Below are 19681 nucleotides of genomic sequence, written 5' to 3' on the forward strand. Positions count from 1 at the left end.
CACGAAAACCACAGCTCTTGACCAGATCCCTAACAAACATCCTGACTTATGCAGCAGCCAAACCAGCCTTAGCTGGATTACACTACACAACCTCATCTGTCATAGTCTGATCTGCTGTGGCCAGAATTAGCCATAACACCAACTGGATCCCAATCGCGTTCTGACGTCATCCATGCATCAGTTCAGTAATAAGCTGGTCACCTTACACATTTCAGGTTATAAAGACTTAACATTCAGAAACATTCAATCACAGTTTTATTACACAGATAAAGTAAAGGATGATTTTTAATACATCAAAGATTGCAAAACATGTTCATACCATGGTCTTACCACTGGTATAAATGTTAGAATGTGTCCTGACCAACAATACATGCACCATCAACCTTTTCCTTGAGCTTACTTTTTTCAACTAAACCCTAAGCTGTTCGAGCTACTAACAAAAGATAACTGTACAAATATTAGATTAGATATCAATATTTCATAATTCCACATATATTTAAATAAATACCCGAAAACAAAACTAAGACTACAGTACAATAAATGCATGAGTTTTCAGAGTTTTTGTATAACCTCTCAGTATCTGAATCCTACACAAGTCTTAAACTTTTACAATATGCCGAGGTCAAGTCTGTCATTCAAGAAGGTTAAGCCAAGCATACACAGGTCAGCTCAAGGTCACCAAAGTCTACTCATGGTCATTGCAGTCTGCTCAAGGTCACTGCAGTCACCTCAAGGTCACTCAGGTTATTCGTATGTCCCAGCCATTTGTGGTCAGTCTGGTGTATAAGCGTCCACTAAGTACTGGGAGAACTGATGTACTCTGTCCACACCTCGCACTTCTTCCTCCTGTAGGGGCAGTTTGGTGATGTGGAAATCTTCATACAAATCTGCTATCTGCAACAACAAAAAACACATCTTCTTGGTTGGGCAGAATAATTTTATAGTGTGGAGCCCAAACATAAAACACAAACACTTGGCTTTTTATCAAAGTTTTCCCTCTATATGTGATTTTAAATGTATGGTATGTTAATTGTCGGCTTTTCCTGTGCTTTTTAAATATAGAAAACGTCCATACTACAGTCTTTACGAGATTGGAAAGACAAGTGGTGCCGAATCTGAAGGATCTGATACTTGCCCAATACAAGGTTGAACTGGGCAAGGAGGACAGAACTGACCTGGTCCAGGTATTTGGCTTGTATTTTGTGTCTGGCCATACACATCTTACACGGCTGCTGACCCTTGGACAGAAACAGTAACTGGTTGACAATAATGTTCCGCACATCAATCTGGAACTTTGTGAGCTCCTGCACCAACCGTTCTGTCTCATACAATGACAAAAACTCTGCTATACACACACAGATGAATGTTGTCTGTTCCTGAAACACGCAAACATCCCTCATGATAAACACTGGACAGAAATGTAATTCAGGATTTAGAAATGTGCTCCTGCAAAAATATGAATAAGTACCAAACAATTCAAGATTTACATTCCATCATAAAGGCTGATAAATGGTAAAATGTTCATTCAATCAAAATGAGGAGTTCAATCAAGACGAGTTCAATCAAGATGAGGAGTTCAATCAAGACGAGGAGTTCAATCAAGATGAGGTTAAGAAAACTACACAGAGAGAAGAATGATTTGTGTACATCACATGTCATTGTTCAGAATCCCGTAAAAGCCATTCTTTAATGAGACATTTCACAATACAAGCCAGTCGAATAATTCGCACCTCAAAGACTGATCTGTTTTGGTTACAAACTTAAGCATACATTATATTGAAAGAAGTCTTTGTCAATAGACTGTAATAGACTTACCGGATTTTTAAACTGTTCATTGACGCTTTTTATTGTTGGCAAAATTTCCTCAACTTTTTGTGTCATTTGGTCAGCGTTCATGTCCTGTAATCCTAACAGCCCTCCCACCTACAACAAAAAGTCAGAACATAAGCCATTCCTGACAACCCTCCCACCTACAACAAACCAGAGTCAAAAGTCAGAACATAAACCATTCCTGACAACCCTCACACCTACAACAAACCAGAGTCAAAAGTCAGAACATAAACCATTCCTGACACACCTCCCACCTACAACAAACCAGAGTCAAAAGTCAGAACATAAACCATTCCTGACAACCCTCACACCTACAACAAACCAGAGTCAAAAGTCAGAACATAAACCATTCCTGACAACCCTCACACCTACAACAAACCAGAGTCAAAAGTCAGAACATAAACCATTCCTGACAACCCTCACACCTACAACAAACCAGAGTCAACAGTCAGAACATAAGCCATTCCTGACAACCCTCTCACCTACAACAAACCAGAGTCAACAGTCTGGACATAAGCCATTCCTGACAACCCTCTCACCTACAACAAAAAGTCAGAACATAAGCCATTCCTGACAAACCTCTCACCTACAACAAACCAGAGTGAATAGTCAGAACATTAGCCATTCCTGACAACCCTCCCACCTACAACAAACCAGAGTCAACAGTCAAAACATAAGCCATTCCTGACAACCCTCTCACCTACAACAAACCAGAGTCAATAGTCAGAACATAAGCCATTCCTGACAACCCTCCCACCTACAACAATAAAGAGTCAAATGTTAGAACATAAGCCATTCCTGACAAACCTCCCACCTATAACAAACCAAAGTATAAAATGTTAGAACATAAGCCCTTCCTGACACACCTTCCACCTACAACAAACCAGAGTCAAAAGTCAGAACATAAGCCATTCCTAACAAATCTCTCACCTACAACAAACAAGAATCTCAGTCAGAACATAAGCCATTCCTGACAGCTCTCCCACCTACAACAAAAAATTAGAACATAAGCCATTCCTGACAAGCCTTCCACCTACAACAAACCAGTGTCAGAAGTCAGGACATAAGCCATTTCTGACAACCCTCCCACCCACAACAAACCAGTGTCAAAAGTCAGAACAAAAGCCATTCCTAACAAGCCTCCCACCTACAACAAACCAGAGTCAAATGTTAGAACATAAGCCATTCCTGACAACCCTCCCACCTAGAACAAAAAGTTAGAACATATGCCATTTCCTGACAAGCCTCCCACCTACAACAAACCAGAGTGAAACGTTAGAACATAAGGCATTTCTGACACACCTTGCACCTACAACAAACAAGAGTCAACAGTCAGAACATAAGCCATTCCTAACAGCCCTCCCAACTACAACAAAAAGTTAGAAAATAAGCCATTTCTGACAAGCCTCCCACCTACAACAAACCAGAGTCAAATGTTAGGACATAAGCTATTCCTGACAAGCCTCCCACCTACAACAAAAAGTTAGAAAATAAGCCATTCCTGACAAGCCTCTCACCTACAACAAACAAGAGTCAACAGTCAGAACATAAGCCATTCCTAACAGCCCTCCCACCTACAACAAACAAGAGTCAACAGTCAGAACATAAGCCATTCCTAACAGCCCTCCCACCTACAACAAACCAGAGTCAACAATCAGAACATAAGCCATTTCTGAGAAGCCTCCCACCTACAACAAACCAGAGTCAAATGTTAGGACATAAGCTATTCCTGACAAGCCTCCCACCTACAACAAAAAGTTAGAAAATAAGCCATTCCTGACAAGCCTCTCACCTACAACAAACAAGAGTCAACAGTCAGAACATAAGCCATTCCTAACAGCCCTCCCACCTACAACAAACAAGAGTCAACAGTCAGAACATAAGCCATTCCTAACAGCCCTCCCACCTACAACAAACAAGAGTCAACAGTCAGAACATAATCCATTCCTAACAGCCCTCTCACCTACAACAAACCAGAGTCAAATGTTAGAACATAAACCATTTCTGACACACCTCTCACCTACAACAAACAAGAGTCAACAGTCAGAACATAAGCCATTCCTAACAAACCCCCCCTCCTACAACAAACCAGTGTCAAAAGTCAGAACATAAGCCATTTCTGAGAAGCCTCCAACCTACAACAAACCAGAGTCAACAGTCAGAACATAATCCATTCCTAACAGCCCTCTCACCTACAACAAACCAGAGTCAAAAATCAGAACATAAGCCATTCCTGACAACCCTCCAACCTACAACAAACCAGAGTCAACAGTCAGAACATAAGCCATTCCTATCAGCCCTCACACCTACAACAAACCAGAGTCAACAGTCAGAACATAAGCCATTCCTGACAGCCCTCCCACCGACAACAAACCAGAGTCAAAAGTCAGAACATAAGCCATTCCTGACAACCCTCCCACCGACAACAAACCAGAGTCAACAGTCAGAACATAAGCCATTCCTGACAGCCCTCCCACCGACAACAAACCAGAGTCAAAAGTCAGAACATAAGCCATTCCTGACAACCCTCCCACCGACAACAAACCAGAGTCAGAAGTCAGAACATAAACCATTCCTGACAGCCCTCCCACCTACAACAAACCAGAGTCAGAACATAGTGTGAAGGAGGACTTCACGCCATTGTTACCTCAAAAATGGACGGGCAGGGTGTATTATAAGAGCACTGTGACAAGTGCTACTGATGTCATGACTACTACGTCTTTATGAACAACAATGTAAACTAGCTTAGTACAAATCACGGGTGCATATACACTGAGACAAAAATAAAAAATACTTGAAACACAAAACTTACCTGTGATATAAAAGGGCTGATTTGATTCTTCAGCCTGAGCAGTTTTCCCAGTCCTTTCTCTACGACACTAGGGAAGGAGAGAAGGCGGAGGGTGTGGCCTGTGGGGGCCGTGTCAAAAACTACCACGGAGAAGTTCATCCCCTTCACCAGCCTACAAAACACACATAATACACATTTCCGCAATAGACTGACTAAGATCAAAATTTTCTACCTTGTAGAACATATATGTACATAATCTTATGAATACTTGGCGCCTTCTTGGTCGAGTGGTTAGTACGCAACGGCAAGGCAAGCAAAGTGTCTCGGAAGCCTCTCAGCAATGCCGTCAGCGTGAGATCAAGTCCACCTCATGTTGGCTTCCTCCTCGGTCATATGTGGGAAGGTCTGCCAGCAGCCTGCAGATTGTTGTGGTTTTTCCCCGGGACCTGTCCAGTTTTCTTACACCATAATGCTGGTAGGCATTGTGTAAACGAAATATTCTTGAGTACGGTGTAAAACACAAAATAAATACATAAAGAAATCACATGAACGTACATTTCCACCTGTACTGAATTTACAATTAACATCTACACAGTACCCATATGTGCCAGTGCAAGCCATTTCCAAACGAACAGGTCGTATGTAAATGACATCAAGGTCCTGAACTCTCGCTCTATGTATGTAAGAGATGACACAGACCCCCATTACAACTTCAGTTTTTCAGGTGGGACGAATGTAATTCTGTGTATTTAAGGGTGTAAAACTCTTTTTGGCTGCCAAATTTTGGGTGTACATTGTATGCTTGGAGTCAACATGATGGAAATTGTCTAAGCTTTGGACAGGTATGAGTTTTAATGATGAAAGTTTGAAATTCTGGGCGAGAGGACACAAGCATATAAGTGGTGATGAGGCTGCGAGTGACATCCCCTTGGCGTAGCTAGGCGCCCCTCCCAGCTGCCGGCATAGAAAGGTCCAGATTTTGACAGTCAGCCTATGTCAAGATTTTAATGGTTTCTTTCTCACAGGCTGGGCAGGTATGCACCAAAGCTTATTGGCCATGGAATGTTTGGGACTGAGCTACAGTGCTAAACGTTAACATTGTCGCTTATGGAAAATTAATAGGGGTCTGTGGCCAGAGGCCCTGGTCTTTCTGCCCAGAGACTAGATTTCCTGTCCTGACTTCTGCCCAGAGACTAAATTTCCTGCCCTGACCTCTGCCCAGAGACTAGATTTCCTGCCCTGACTTCTGCCAGAGACTAGATTTCCTGTCCTCACTTCTGCCAGAGACTAGATTTCCTGCCCTGACCTCTGCCCAGAGACTAGATTTCCTGCCCTGACTTCTGCCCAGAGACTAGATTTCCTGCCATGACCTCTGCCCAGAGACTAGATTTCCTGCCCTGACCTCTGCCCAGAGACTAGATTTCCTGCCCTGACTTCTGCCTAGAGACTAGATTTCCTGCCCTGACTTCTGCCCAGACTTCTGCCCAGAGACTAGATTTCCTGCCTGACTTCTGCCCAGACTTTGCCCAGAGACTAGATTTCCTGTCCTGACTTCTGCCCAGAGACTAGATTCCTGCCCTGACTTCTGCCCAGAGACTAGATTTCCTGCCCTGACCTCTGCCCAGAGACTAGATTTCCTGCCCTGACTTCTGCCCAGAGACTAGATTTCCTGCCCTGACTTCTGCCCAGAGACTAGATTTCCTGTCCTGACTGGTCTGCCTCAGAGACTAGATTTCCTGCCCTGACTTCTGCCCAGAGACTAGATTTCCTGCCCTGACTTCTGCCCAGAGACTAGATTCTTGCCTCTGACTTCTGCCCAGAGACTAGATTTCCTGCCCTGACTTCTGCCCAGAGACTAGATTCCTGCCCTGACTTCTGCCCAGAGACTAGATTTCCTGCCTGACTTCTGCCCAGAGACTAGATTTCCTGGTCCTGTCCTGACTTCTGCCCAGAGACTAGATTTCCTCCCCTGACCTCTGCCCAAAGACAAGGTTTCCTACCCTGACCTCTTCCCAGAAACTAGATTTCTTCCCCTGACCTCTGCCCAACGACCAGATTTCCTCCCCTGACCTCTGCCCAGAGACTAGATTTCCTGCCCTGACCTCTGCCGAAAGACCAGATTTCCCTCTTTGACCGCTGCCCAGAGATTAGATTTCCTCCCCTGACCTCTGCCGAAAGACCAGATTTCCCTCTCTGACCTCTGTCCAGAGATTAGATTTCCTCCCCTGACCTCTGCTCACAGACTACATTTCCTCCGCTGACCTAAGCCAGGTATAGTGCCCACCTCATGACCTCTGCCCAAAGGCTAGATTTCCACCCCTGACCTCAGTCAAGTTAAAACCTCACCTCATGACCTCTGCGAAGCTCATGGCCTCATCAATCCCAGGGAAAGCACCCATCAGTTCCTGCATGACCGCCCGACCTTGTCTCCCCAGTACACCTGGTGATGACAATCAGACAGCTACAGCATCACAGGGGTTGGACAAGCCTAACAGTTCTTTGGGGGTGTAGAGCTTGAAGAAAATCCTAGAATTCCAAAGGCTTAAAAATTTACTGATCTCATATTTTTTATTTTTTGATTGATGAAATTTTTCATAAATCAGTAGTCGCAATTCTTAGACCAAGAGTTTCATAACTAGGTTCATTGTTTATCTATCACATGTGACAGCCGGGATTGTTACACATTACAGGTGGGCTTGTTCCTCTGTCACATGCCACCAGTGAGATTGTCCATCTGTCACCTGCTACAGCTGAGATTGTTTACCTGTCACCTGCTACAACTTTAACAGATTATCTGTTACATGCTACAGCGGAGATTGTCTCATGCTACAAGTGAGACCATTTCTGTCATTTTACAGGCGAGACTGTTTATTTGTCACATGCTACAGCTGAGATTGTTTATTTGTCAAATGCTACAGCAGAGATTGTTCATTCCATGATACAGTCTCATTTGTCTCATGCTAAAGTGGAGAATGTTTATTTTATACCACATGCTACAGCAAGGATAGTAAGATTGTTTATTTATTTCATGTTACTGCTGAGATTGTTTATCTGTCTCATGCTATAGCTGAGACTGTTAATGTCTCATGCTACAACTGAGATTGTTTATCTGTCTCATGCAACAGCTGAGATTTGTTTATCTCATGCTACAGGTGAGACTGTTTGTCAAATGCTACAATAAAGATTGTCTATTACATTCTACAACTGAGATTGCTCATTTGTCTCGTGCTACAGCTGAGAACATTTCTGTCTCACACTACAGGTGAGACTGTTTGTCACATGCTACAGCTTGAGATTGTTTATTTGTTATATGGTACACCTGAGATTGTTTCTTTGCCACTCGCTACAGCTCAGACATACACACCTCCAGAGTTTTCCTGCTCAAAGTACTCTTCTGGTAGCTCGGACATTCCTAGATTAGGGTCAATTTCCTGTAAAAAAGGTTACTTTTATTAGAAGCTAGTTTAGAATCTTTGGCTTTAGACTTCAGTCAAATACTTAAGTAGATGAGAAATGAACAGGATTCCAAATGAAATCTCTATCACAATGGCCAAAAAATAATGGCCTGAAAAGAGTTACCTTTGAACACAGATACAGATGTAACCAATATAAATATAAATCCCACCCACTGTTTTTTATACCATTAATTAAATATATGTACTTTTCATATATATTTTTTAATTACAGTTTGGAGTTCTGTCTTGGAAGATTAAAACACACAAATTAACTTACCATAGCATACAGATTAGTGTATCCTTTGACTAGACTGGGAACTTTGGAGAACTTCTGGTCAAAAGCATCAGAAATATTGTGTGCTGGGTCTGTCGATATAATAAGGACCGTCTCCCTGACGCGCGCTAGCTGCACAGACAGACAGCAGCTGCAACAGATAGAACATCAGCTTCAGACTGCTCTACTTCTACACGCTCTACAGCCACCATGACTGACACATGGGTAAACACTAGCATCTTTTTCAAGGTGAACCTGAAACCGTTGCTTACTCAGGAACTAAGCAAATCCTGATGAGTTAAGACTCATGCCTACATCTACAAGGTATGCCCCAACACAGATAGCGTGGCTACTGCCTACCGAGCCATTCTCAATCTCTGGTTGCAGGGAGAGGGTGGCGTTGAGGTGTTGCTAAGGGGTAATAAAGGAATTAGGTAAAACCTTGAGGTTTTCACAACGGCCTTTAAATTTGAAGGAAATCACATATCTTGATTTTTCATCTGCTATATACAATGTTAAAACTGTGACTTGACAGTACAGAGCAGTGTTGTGTACAGTACAGAATGGACATCATGTATATGCTGTGTTTACACATATCAATAATTTCTGTCCTTTTGTTTGTACTTTTTTTTGGTGATTTTGTCTCATCTTGAACACAGGGTGTCACAGCGATTGGCTACATTCATTAATACTTTTTTATTTGATTGGTGTTTTATGCCACACTCAAGGGTATTTCACATTCTTGTGGTGGGAGACAACTTGACAGGACCCAGGGGAAAACCACGACCATGCGCAGGTTTCTGGAAGACCTTTTGCTGGAGGTAGCCAGCATGAGCTGGACTTGAACTCACAGCGAACACATTGGTGAGAGGCTGCTGACCATGGAGGCCCTGCTCTCTGTTTATAATGTATTATTCCTGACAAGCAACACTCATGTGAACAAACAAAATTTGAAACTAACCATGTTAACACTAAAACGTATGCTTTGCTTTTTTCTCCTTTTGCCTTTTGTGTTGCATATATTCTTATGATGCTAATCAAGCCTGTTAAGGCTAATTCACTTGTCATATGTAAACATTTACGCAAGTTACCAACAGTAAGGTCGGCCTACATGTACTTCAGTAGCATAAGGGAAATACCCTAAACATCTTACAAAACAAGAGGAAGTAAACCTTTGGAAAGGTACCTGCACATAATAATATGGTTACACACCCATGACTACATGCGAGTCTAAATCCTGTTTTGATCCTCTGAACTGTTTAAGGGTATCCTGATGTGGCATTTGTCAGAAAATGTGCATATCTGTATCTGACTGTAGCTTTGTCCCTATTTTACACAGCACAACACCCAACCCATGAAAATACTCCTGAGGAACACATAGAGTATACAGACCATATGATGGTGATACAGTCAAAAAACAATTTCTGCTTATATGGCATTATCTTGTCAGACATTGGCATGGACAAGAACGTGCCGAAGTTTCTAAATTTTAAACTTAATGTCGCTGACTATGACACAAAACAAGCTGTGTGCATCTCTTCATGTCACCATATCCGCATTTTTGGAAATTCCTGACTGTGTCAAATAAATCATCCAAAGTTTATGGTTTATGTCGCTTACATTTCTTTAGCTGTTCATTGATATGAAATATGATTTCAGAAATCTCAGGTGGGACGCTCTACATTACCACATCTGTGTTATTTTATGGGATAGTTTATACATGTACCTGTATATGAGAAATACAAAGAGATATGCATGTTTTAGTCCATTGCCATTGAATAAAATTAGATTAATCTTATTCCTGTTAGTTTTATATATGCTGTATCTATAACGATTATTTTCTGTCTTTCACTGTTGGGTTATGTTTAGCATAAACTAAGATATGGTCGATAGCGAATTTGTTAATATTTGACATCAGGAGACCCTTAATTTACAGTTCCATAGAAATTTAATGTGTTTTGTAGAACAATTTAAATCTGGTAACAGAATGATGTGGTTCACTGTGACCTTCCTATTTTCGTTTTTTGTGAAAGTCAAAGACAGGTAAGCGTGAGTGAAAAATTGGGCAAACAATAGTTCGCGTGAAATGTGCTCTATGTTGTTGTTGTTCTGTGATTCCGGTGGTAGGCTCAGAATTACTCATGTACCTTGTTGTCGTTTTGCCTACACCTCCTTTTCCGCCGACAAACACCCATTTCAGTGAATGTTGGTCTAAAACATTTCTAAGGTTGGGATCAAGAGGTTCAAAATCATCCCCGTATCCTCCACCTCCGCTGGCAGTGGCCATTATTTAAAATACACCCGTGATAAGGGAGATAACCCGTCAGACATCACCCTTGGTTCCTCATCTCCCTTGAAATGTTGCACAATGATGAAACTGTCAAAATTTACACTTGATAAACATTAGTTACTTATATACTGCTGGGGTGATAGCCACGCGGCATTTTTGTGGGACCCAAAACGTGACAAACACTGTACGAAGATTCTCCAACCATCTCTCATAATCTCCTATCTATTCTTTACAGGGTAGGCCAACCTGTTATTTGTAATTTGTGAACAAATAATTGGAACTTTCAGAGGCGCTTTAATTCCTTCAGGAGCAAGGTTTGATATCATGATTAAGACGCTTGCCTTTTAATCGCTATCACACATGAAGTGAGAGTCCAAACCCAGCCTTGGACTGGGAATTTGTAGATTCGCGCCACTTTCTGCGCCTTTAACATTAGCTGAACACCACTTGTCTTCCACCACAAATGTGCGCATATCTCTACATCACATCAGGGATAGTTTGTCAGTGATGGACAGTTCGTCAGTAATGGAGAGTTTGTCAGTGATGGTCAGCTCGTCAGTAACGAATAGTTTGTCAGTGATGGACAGTTCGTCAGTGATGGACAGTTTGTCAGTGATGGACAGTTCATCAGTAATGGATAGTTTGTCAGTGATGGACAGTTCGTCAGTAATGGATAGTTTGTCAGTGATGGACAGTTCGTCAGTGATGGACAGTTTGTCAGTGATGGACAGTTCGTCAGTAATGGATAGTTTGTCAGTGATGGACAGTTCGTCAGTAATGGACAGTTCGTCAGTGATGGACAGTTTGTCAGTGATGGACAGTTTGTCAGTAATGGATAGTTTGTCAGTGATGGACAGTTTGTCAGTGATGGACAGTTCATCAGTAATGGATAGTTTGTCAGTGATGGACAGTTTGTCAGTGATGGACAGTTTGTCAGTGATGGACAGTTCATCAGTAATGGATAGTTTGTCAGTGATGGACAGTTCATCAGTAATGGATAGTTTGTCAGTGATGGACAGTTTGTCAGTAATGGATAGTTTGTCAGTGATGGACAATCCGTCAGTGATGGACAGTTTGTCAGTGATGGACAGTTCGTCAGTAATGGATAGTTTGTCAGTGATGGACAGTTCATCAGTAATGGACAGTTCGTCAGTGATGGACAGTTTGTCAGTGATGGACAGTTCGTCAGTAATGGATAGTTTGTCAGTGATGGACAGTTTGTCAGTTATGGACAGTTCATCAGTAATGGATAGTTTGTCAGTGATGGACAGTTCGTCAGTAATGGATAGTTTGTCAGTGATGGACAGTTCGTCAGTGATGGACAGTTTGTCAGTGATGGACAGTTCGTCAGTAATGAATAGTTTGTCAATGATGGACAGTTTGTCAGTGATGGACAGTTCATCAGTAATGAATAGTTTGTCAGTGATGGACAGTTCGTCAGTAATGGATAGTTTGTCAGTGATGGACAGTTTGTCAGTGATGGACAGTTTGTCAGTGATGGACAGTTTGTCAGTGATGGACAGTTCATCAGTAATGGATAGTTTGTCAGTGATGGACAGTTCGTCAGTAATGGATGGTTTGTCAGTGATGGACAGGTTCATCAGTGATGGACAGTTCATCAGTAATGGATAGTTTGTCAGTGATGGACAGTTCGTCAGTAATGGATAGGTTTGTCAGTGATGGACAGTTCATCAGTGATGGACAGTTTGTCAGTGATGGACAGTTCGTCAGTAATGGATAGTTTGTCAGTGATGGACAGTTTGTCAGTGATGGACAGGTTCATCAGTAATGGATAGTTTGTCAGTGATGGACAGTTCGTCAGTAATGGATGGTTTGTCAGTGATGGACAGTTCGTCAGTGATGGACAGTTTGTCAGTGATGGACAGTTTTGTCAGTGATGGACAGTCCGTTCAGTATGGATAGTTTGTCACTGTTGGACAGGTCCAGAATGGATAGTTTTTCAGTGATGGACAGTTTGTCAGTCACGAATAGTTTGTCAGTGATGGACAGTTCATCAGTAATGGATAGTTTGTCAGTGATGGACAGTTCGTCAGTAATGGATAGTTTGTCAGTGATGGACAGTTCGTCAGTGGACAGTTCGTCAGTGATGGACAGTTTGTCAGTGATGGACAGTTCGTCAGTAATGGATAGTTTGTCAGTGATGGACAGTTCGTCAGTGATGGACAGTTTGTCAGTGATGGACAGTCCGTCAGTATGGGATAGTTTGTCAGTGATGGACAGTTCGTCAGTAATGGATAGTTTTTCCAGTGATGGACAGTTTGTCAGTCACGGATAGTTTGTCAGTGATGGACAGTTCGTCAGTGATGGACAGTTGCCAGTGATGGACAGTTTGTCAGTGATGGACAGTTTGTCAGTGATGGACAGTTTGTCAGTATGGATAGTTTGTCAGTGATGGACAGTTTGTCAGTGATGGACAGTTCAATCAGTAATGGATAGTTTGTCAGTGATGGACAGTTCGTCAGTAATGGATAGTTTGTCAGTGATGGACAGTTCATCAGTGATGGACAGTTTGTCAGTGATGGACAGTTTGTCAGTAATGGATAGTTTGTCAGTGATGGAACAGTTTGTCAGTGATGGACAGTTCGTCAGTGATGGACAGTTTCGTCAGTGATGGACAGTTTGTCAGTGATGGACAGTTCGTCATAATGGATAGTTTGTCAGTGATGACAGTTCGTCAGTAATGGACAGTTTTGTCAGTGATGGACAGTTTGTCAGTGATGGACAGTCCCGTCAGTATGGATAGTTTGTCACTGTTGGGACAGTTCGTCAGTAATGGATAGTTTTTCAGTGATGGACAGTTTGTCAGTCACCAATAGTTTGTCAGTGATGGACAGTTTGTCAGTGATGGACAGTTTGCCAGTGATGGACAGTTCATCAGTGATGGACAGTTTGTCAGTGATGGACAGTTTCTCAGTGATGGACAGTTTGTCAGTGATGGACAGTTCGTCAGTAGTGGATAGTTTTTCAGTGATGGACAGTTTGCCAGTGATGGACAGTTCGTCAGTGATGGACAGTTTGTCAGTGATGGGACAGTTTGTCAGTGATGGACAGTTTGTCAGTGATGGACAGTTCGTCAGTAATGGATAGTTTGTCAGTGATGGACAGTTTGTCAGTGATGGACAGTTCGTCAGTGATGGACAGTTTGTCAGTGATGGACAGTTTGTCAGTGATGGACAGTTCGTCAGTAATGGATAGTTTGTCAGTAATGGATAGTTTGTCAGTGATGGACAGTTCGTCAGTGATGGACAGTTTGTCAGTAATGGATAGTTTTTCAGTGATGGACAGTAACGTCAGTCACGGATAGTTCGTCAGTGATGGACAGTTCGTCAGTGATGGACAGTTTGTCAGTGATGGACAGTTTGTCAGTGATGGACAGTTTGTCCAGTGATGGACAGTTCGTTAGTAATGGATAGTTCATCAGTAACGGATAGTTCATCAGTAACGGATAGTTCATCAGTAACGGATAGTTTGTCAGTGATGGATAGTTCGTCAGTAACGGATGAGTTCATCAGTAACTTACCAAAGGTCAGTTTACAACAGACATCTCTGTTTCCTCCACCCATAAAACTGACCCTCAGTGTATAATACAATAACTCTAAAGTATGGCAATAATCAACAGCCAAATAGAGGAAGTAATTAATCTGGTGTTGATTTTTCCCTGAAGTTTTAGTATTATTACTGAAATCCTTTCATTTACAGTTCATCTCTGAAAACGCTCAATGAATTATTTATTCATTTATTTGCCTGTTGATTCATGCCATAGACCAGGAAAAATCAAAACATGGCAAAATTAAAAGATATCTTTGAACTTTTATTTACTTCTCTATGCACAGTAAGCGTGTATACAATGTCCCGCAGCCCTGCAATGTCTTCTTGCAGAATAAATATCTGCAATATCAGATGCACTTCTCAGGTATCACAGGAAGATGACCATCACAGATATGACGTGTTACAATAACAGACAGTAATTAAGACTAACAGTATCACGCGCACACAAATTAAAGCAGCTGTCATCATTTCCACAGAATATTCAAACTGTTTTCTAATACATGTAATAACAAATAAGTTTTCAGATAGCAGTACACAGATAAGGTGAAGTATGATGATCAGTGGACTAAGGTAAAATCTCACCATCAATGGACTAAGGTGAAGCATGATGATCAGTGGACTAAGGTGAAATCTGACTATCAACAGACTAAGGTGAAGTATGATGATCAGTGGACTAAGGTGAAATCTGACTATCAACGGACTAAGGTGAATCATGATGATCAGTGGACTAAGGTGAAATCTGACTATCAATAGACTAAGGTGAAGTATGATGATCAGTGGACTAAGGTGAAATCTGACTATCAACGGACTAAGGTGAATCATGATGATCAGTGGACTAAGGTGAAATCTGACTATCAATGGACTATGGTGAAGCATGATGATCAGTGGACTAAGGTGAAATCTCACCATCAATGGACTAAGGTGAAGCATGATGATCAGTGGACTAAGGTGAAATCTGACTATCAATGGAATAAGGTGAAGCACGATGATCAGTGGACTAAGGTGAAATCTGACTATCAATAGACTAAGGTGAAGTATGATGATCAGTGGACTAAGGTGAAATCTGGCCATCAATGGACTAAGGTGAAGCATTATGATCAGTGGACTAAGGTGAAATCTGACCATTAATGGACTAAGGTGAAGTATGATGATCAGTGGACTAAAGTGAAATATGAAGAAAACAATTCCTCCCCTTCTTCTATTTGTCTTGTCGACACAAGAACCACAACTCTGGTCAACCTGCAGAGACACAGACAGATTAATGAAAACTTGTATTGATATAATGTAGAACAATTAAGTAACAGCCACTGTAGAAAATAAAACAAATACAAAAAAGTTTTAGGTTCATGTGCAAAATCATTCAGGAAGAAGTGTGTCGTCCTCACACGTAAAGCAATACAGATTGACTACCTTAGCCAAAATCAACATAGAAATTGAGTGAGGTTATAGATGGAAACAACAGACACATAAGAGCAGAACCTGTTTCAAGACAATTTGTTGCCATCATAGTTAGAGTAGCTGTAACTTTAATACAGTAGTACAGCTATATACAGTCAGAAATGTCACTGACCTCTCTTGGTGTGACCCTGTGTCAGAGTTCTCTCCCCTTAGATGAACATTTGGAATGAACTGTCTCAGTGGCAGAGGAAAAGTCTTCTGGGATGTCCAAACTCTTGATAAGCCACATTAGCTGCAAAACCTACGCGAAAATTACACAAGTATATTCACTTCAATTTTTATTTGTACTTCACATATTTCATACCAAAGAGTAAACAAAACAGCAACCCTTTTCTTTTAACCAAGTTTAAACAAAAATCATTTCCATGTAACTTAAAAATTTTAATCCATAATCAAGAACTTTTCACTTGCATAACCAGAGGTTAGATTTCTGTGCTCAGAAGAAACCAAACACTTTGCAATGCATGAACATGGCAAAGGCAATGACATAAAGCCAAAACTCAAACAGAACAATTTTTCTCCTCACTTGATCGCCTACAGTTCAACAGGTATTCTTCATACCAATAATTTATATCAGTGGCTGTAACTAACGTTATTAAGTTTACTGGTCAGTAGTTGAGAGTAAAATGTCTCAATCTTCTTGATCAAATTGATTGTCAGTGTAAGTGTGGCAAGCGTAAATTGAGATGACCCTTTCAAACGTAAAGCTTACGTGTTGATTGGTTATTGACATATTGCCCTACAGCCAATGGATTCACAGGAAACTTTGTTAACCAGCTGAGATCTCCCAGTGGGTACAGTCCAATACGGTCTCTTTGGCAGCATGACCTTTACAAAACAATGTCAACACAGAAACATATTTTTTTTTTTTTAAAAAGCAAGCAGTAATGAAGTTATTTGCTTCTTTGTTGTCTGATGCAGCACTTGGCAATATTCTGCGTTTCAAAAGCCATGTGTGAGAATTACACAAGTATAATTTTATAAAAGAACCAGCAAATTTGTCTCTCTAACCAATATGTGTTAATTAACATGCATGTATACTGCTTCATTATTTATATATTCTTTCTGTGTGGTTGATAAAACAGATCAATTAATTAATGGCCTGCTAAACCAAAAGCTTAAATGTGCCGCTTCACTGCAGTATTATGGGAGGTCTCAAACCTGTATATAATCCATGATAAGTGTTTGTCATTGCCGTCAATCAGAGTTCCATCCAGACAACGGAAAATAAACGGGTTAGCAAGACTGGCGAAGAATATCGGCTCATAGGGTAGGTATATGGTGCCTGGAAGTGAAATCAAGTGCTTGTAATCTTCATGTTCAATATCAAACTTTGAATTAGTGGAACTACAATACTTTCTTCAACATAAAATATGTGTGTAAGATTTAAATCCCACAAGAGTATGTCTCCTGCATCCAGGATCTTGAAGCAATCTTAGACTTAAGTCAAAAATGACTGAATTTGGGATGTTCGTTTCCGTTATTTTAGCTGAAATTTATTCTATAATACCTTACCTAGAATTTACATTGTCAAGCAATACTTTCACCTTGTTACATAGGAAATAGCAATTTTATATTCATTTCAAATTTTGGCTTAAATCTAAGGTCGTTTCATGATCCAGGGGCCTGTTCTATTTCTAATACCTCAATGAACTTTAACACTGGCTAATCTCAATTACAAAGACAGCTTTCAGTACAAATTTCAAACTGACAGACTTATTTATTTGTTTGACTTGTACCACATTACCATACTCACTAATATTTCCTGCATTTGGATTGGGGAAACTAGATGAATGACAAAGGAAACCAGACAAAATTATTGGAGACCAGAAAATACACTGACGATATCAGGTAGTACATGCTGAAATTCTGGCAGTGCAGACAGGAAACCAGCCAGTGCATGAAGGCAACCACATAGTGCACAGATGAAAACAGACAGTGTACAAAGGAAACAGACAGTGCACAGAGGAAACCAGGAAATACACAATGGTGACCAGGCAGTGCACAGACGAAACCAGGCAGTGCATGGAGGAAATGAGGCAGTGCTCAAAGGAAACCAGGCAGATTACAGGGAAAATCAGGCAGTGCACAAAGGACATCAGGCAGTGCACAGAGGAAATCAGGCAGTGTGCAGAACAAGCAGACAGTGCATTGTGAAAACCAGGCAGTGCATGGTGGAAAGAGGCGTGTACACAGAGGGAAGAAACCAGGAAGTGCATGGAGCAAAGAGGGGGAGTGCATTGAGGAAAGAAACCAGGCAGTGCATGGAGGAAAGAGGGGAGTGCATAGAGGAAAGAAACCAGGCAGTGCATGGAGGAAAGAGGGGAGTACATAGAGGAAACCTCTTAGGGCACAGTGAAATTAGGCAGTGCACAGTGGAAAGTAGGCAGTGCGCAGAAGAAACCACTTGCCACAACCAGTGCAAGGAACTGCAGAATCTTTAAGACATGATGGGTACTGTAATTGCTACCTGGGTACATGGAGACGATGGCGCCTGGGGGAACCGTGCCTCTACACACAGCCACACCTGTCCCTCCTGTTGCTAACTGACTTGTGCACCTCTGCACAGCATAGCCCAGGTGGGTAAACATCAGGTCTAAGTTCTCTGAGCATACCTCTTGCGGCAATTTACGTGGCGTCCCACCTGACCATTGGGACCATTTTATCTATCCCATCCTGAGAGGTGTCATGGAGAGCTGTGAAGAAGTTTAACAAAGTCTTCTCAACATCTTCATCCGCGATAATCTTGTCTGGTTGACCCTTAGGGGACTGATCGCCGAGCTCTGAAATAAATCACACAATAAATTTATATATTTTTTTTTTTTTGAGATTTGATCTTAATTGATGCTGTACTTAATATTTCTGTTATATATCCTAGCTCATAGGCAGAGTTAACTGAGCAAAGCTTATCGGAAAACACCTCATCGGGTACCTGGCATAGTCATTGACTTAAAGCTACAGCCAAACCAAGGAAAGCATCTTGTCTTATTAGCCGCTAGTGCATAAGCTTCCTTTAAGACATAGTGTGGGCGACATTTCATACATTTATATATTACTATACAAGATGATGTTCACCTGACTTCGTGAATGCAGTCGCAGACTGTACTCATGGTCTAAACTTGAACAAAATCTGCATGCATCCTGATACTGCATCCCTACACTGACCAGACGAGCCACATGTGGCTTTATGTCCCACAGTTAGATAAATGAGTCGTTACACGAACTCAGATAGATGTACAGTGGGTCTAACAGGAGTCCAGGCGCTCTCTGCAACACAATCTCCATTTATTATGCTTTCATCGTGTTGTTTCTTAATCCGTCAGTAATGAAAAGCTGCTGAGTGTATTCCAGAGTGCTGAGGTCAAATCATGTATCATGTAGGCTCCTACCAGGTGTTGTATCTGTATAAATACACAACATGTAACATACTGGGCTGGGGTCTACATCCATGCATGTTGTTAGTTTTTTCTTTTTTGCTTTTTTTTTTCACTTGATTTTTTGTTTTCAGTTAGCCAAGAAATCCACTGTGAACTTATAAAATTGGGTAAGGCCTAGTATGGATGGCATCGGTCTCCGTGTATCAGTAAATTAAGCCATACTTAGGCTTGATTTTCGAGCTAGTTTTCAGTCATATCGAGCGAGTTTCTATACCAGTGCTACTTCCAGATCTTTAACTACAACTAGAGTTTAATTAGATTGTAAACTCTAGGACATGTCAATGTGCCACATAACAGCATCACATATACAACCTGTGACAACTGTCATGTAATGTGACACGGCGTGGGAGACTAGGTCATGTGATTCACTGATTGATGATGAGTGTCACCTGTGTTTCAAGTTGATAGCCAGCCAGGGAACAAATCGATATCGATATTGATTCCATTTCTTAAGCAGGCGGTTCCACATAGCATGTCAGTAAATATTGCTTAACTTAATGGCAACAAAAACAACCTAACTCCCCATCATCGGGGAAGGACGCGTGATGTTTCTAAGGGCGCTGACATGTTTTAAGT

The 19681-nt window shown here is 41.4% G+C and overlaps 2 protein-coding genes across 2 annotated transcripts; both read right to left on the reverse strand.

Annotated features, from left to right (window-relative positions):
• Positions 1–275: 275 nt before the first annotated feature.
• Positions 276–10637, reverse strand: LOC135481253 (ATPase ASNA1 homolog). The gene is made up of 8 exons (XM_064761097.1): positions 10498–10637; positions 8354–8501; positions 7986–8052; positions 6968–7061; positions 4643–4793; positions 1816–1923; positions 1176–1376; positions 276–894 (listed from the first exon to the last, which is right to left on the reverse strand). Exons 1-8 carry the CDS (start codon positions 10635–10637, stop codon positions 772–774), a joined length of 1032 nt encoding a protein of 343 aa, XP_064617167.1. The 3' UTR covers positions 276–771.
• Positions 10638–14485: 3848 nt separating this feature from the next.
• LOC135481228 (SET domain-containing protein 9-like) lies at positions 14486–19630 on the reverse strand. Its single transcript, XM_064761055.1, has 6 exons — positions 19495–19630; positions 18139–18451; positions 16830–16953; positions 16381–16496; positions 15781–15909; positions 14486–15449 (listed from the first exon to the last, which is right to left on the reverse strand). The coding sequence occupies exons 2-5, from the start codon at positions 18257–18259 to the stop codon at positions 15845–15847; spliced, it is 426 nt and encodes a 141-aa protein (XP_064617125.1). The 5' UTR covers positions 18260–18451; positions 19495–19630; the 3' UTR covers positions 14486–15449; positions 15781–15844.
• Between the last annotated feature and the right edge of the window lie 51 nt (positions 19631–19681).

Source organism: Liolophura sinensis, unplaced genomic scaffold (genome assembly GCF_032854445.1).
Source record: "Liolophura sinensis isolate JHLJ2023 unplaced genomic scaffold, CUHK_Ljap_v2 scaffold_14, whole genome shotgun sequence".
Classification (NCBI taxonomy): Eukaryota; Metazoa; Mollusca; class Polyplacophora; order Chitonida; family Chitonidae; genus Liolophura; species Liolophura sinensis.

Coding starts and splice junctions, on each gene's coding strand:
- LOC135481228 (XM_064761055.1), bottom strand. CDS start 18,259: ATGTTTACCCACCTGGGCTATGCTGTGCAGAGGTGCACAAGTCAGTTA. Junction 16,497..16,829: donor TTATCATGGATTATATACAG/GTTTGAGACCTC, acceptor TGTTTTGTAAAG/GTCATGCTGCCAAAGAGACC. Junction 15,910..16,380: donor TGTCAATAACCAATCAACAC/GTAAGCTTTACG, acceptor ATTTTCGCGTAG/GTTTTGCAGCTAATGTGGCT.
- LOC135481253 (XM_064761097.1), bottom strand. CDS start 10,637: ATGGCCACTGCCAGCGGAGGTGGAGGATACGGGGATGATTTTGAACCT. Junction 7,062..7,985: donor TGAGCAGGAAAACTCTGGAG/GTGTGTATGTCT, acceptor TGTCATCACCAG/GTGTACTGGGGAGACAAGGT. Junction 1,924..4,642: donor TCAGCCCTTTTATATCACAG/GTAAGTTTTGTG, acceptor TTTTTGTTGTAG/GTGGGAGGGCTGTTAGGATT.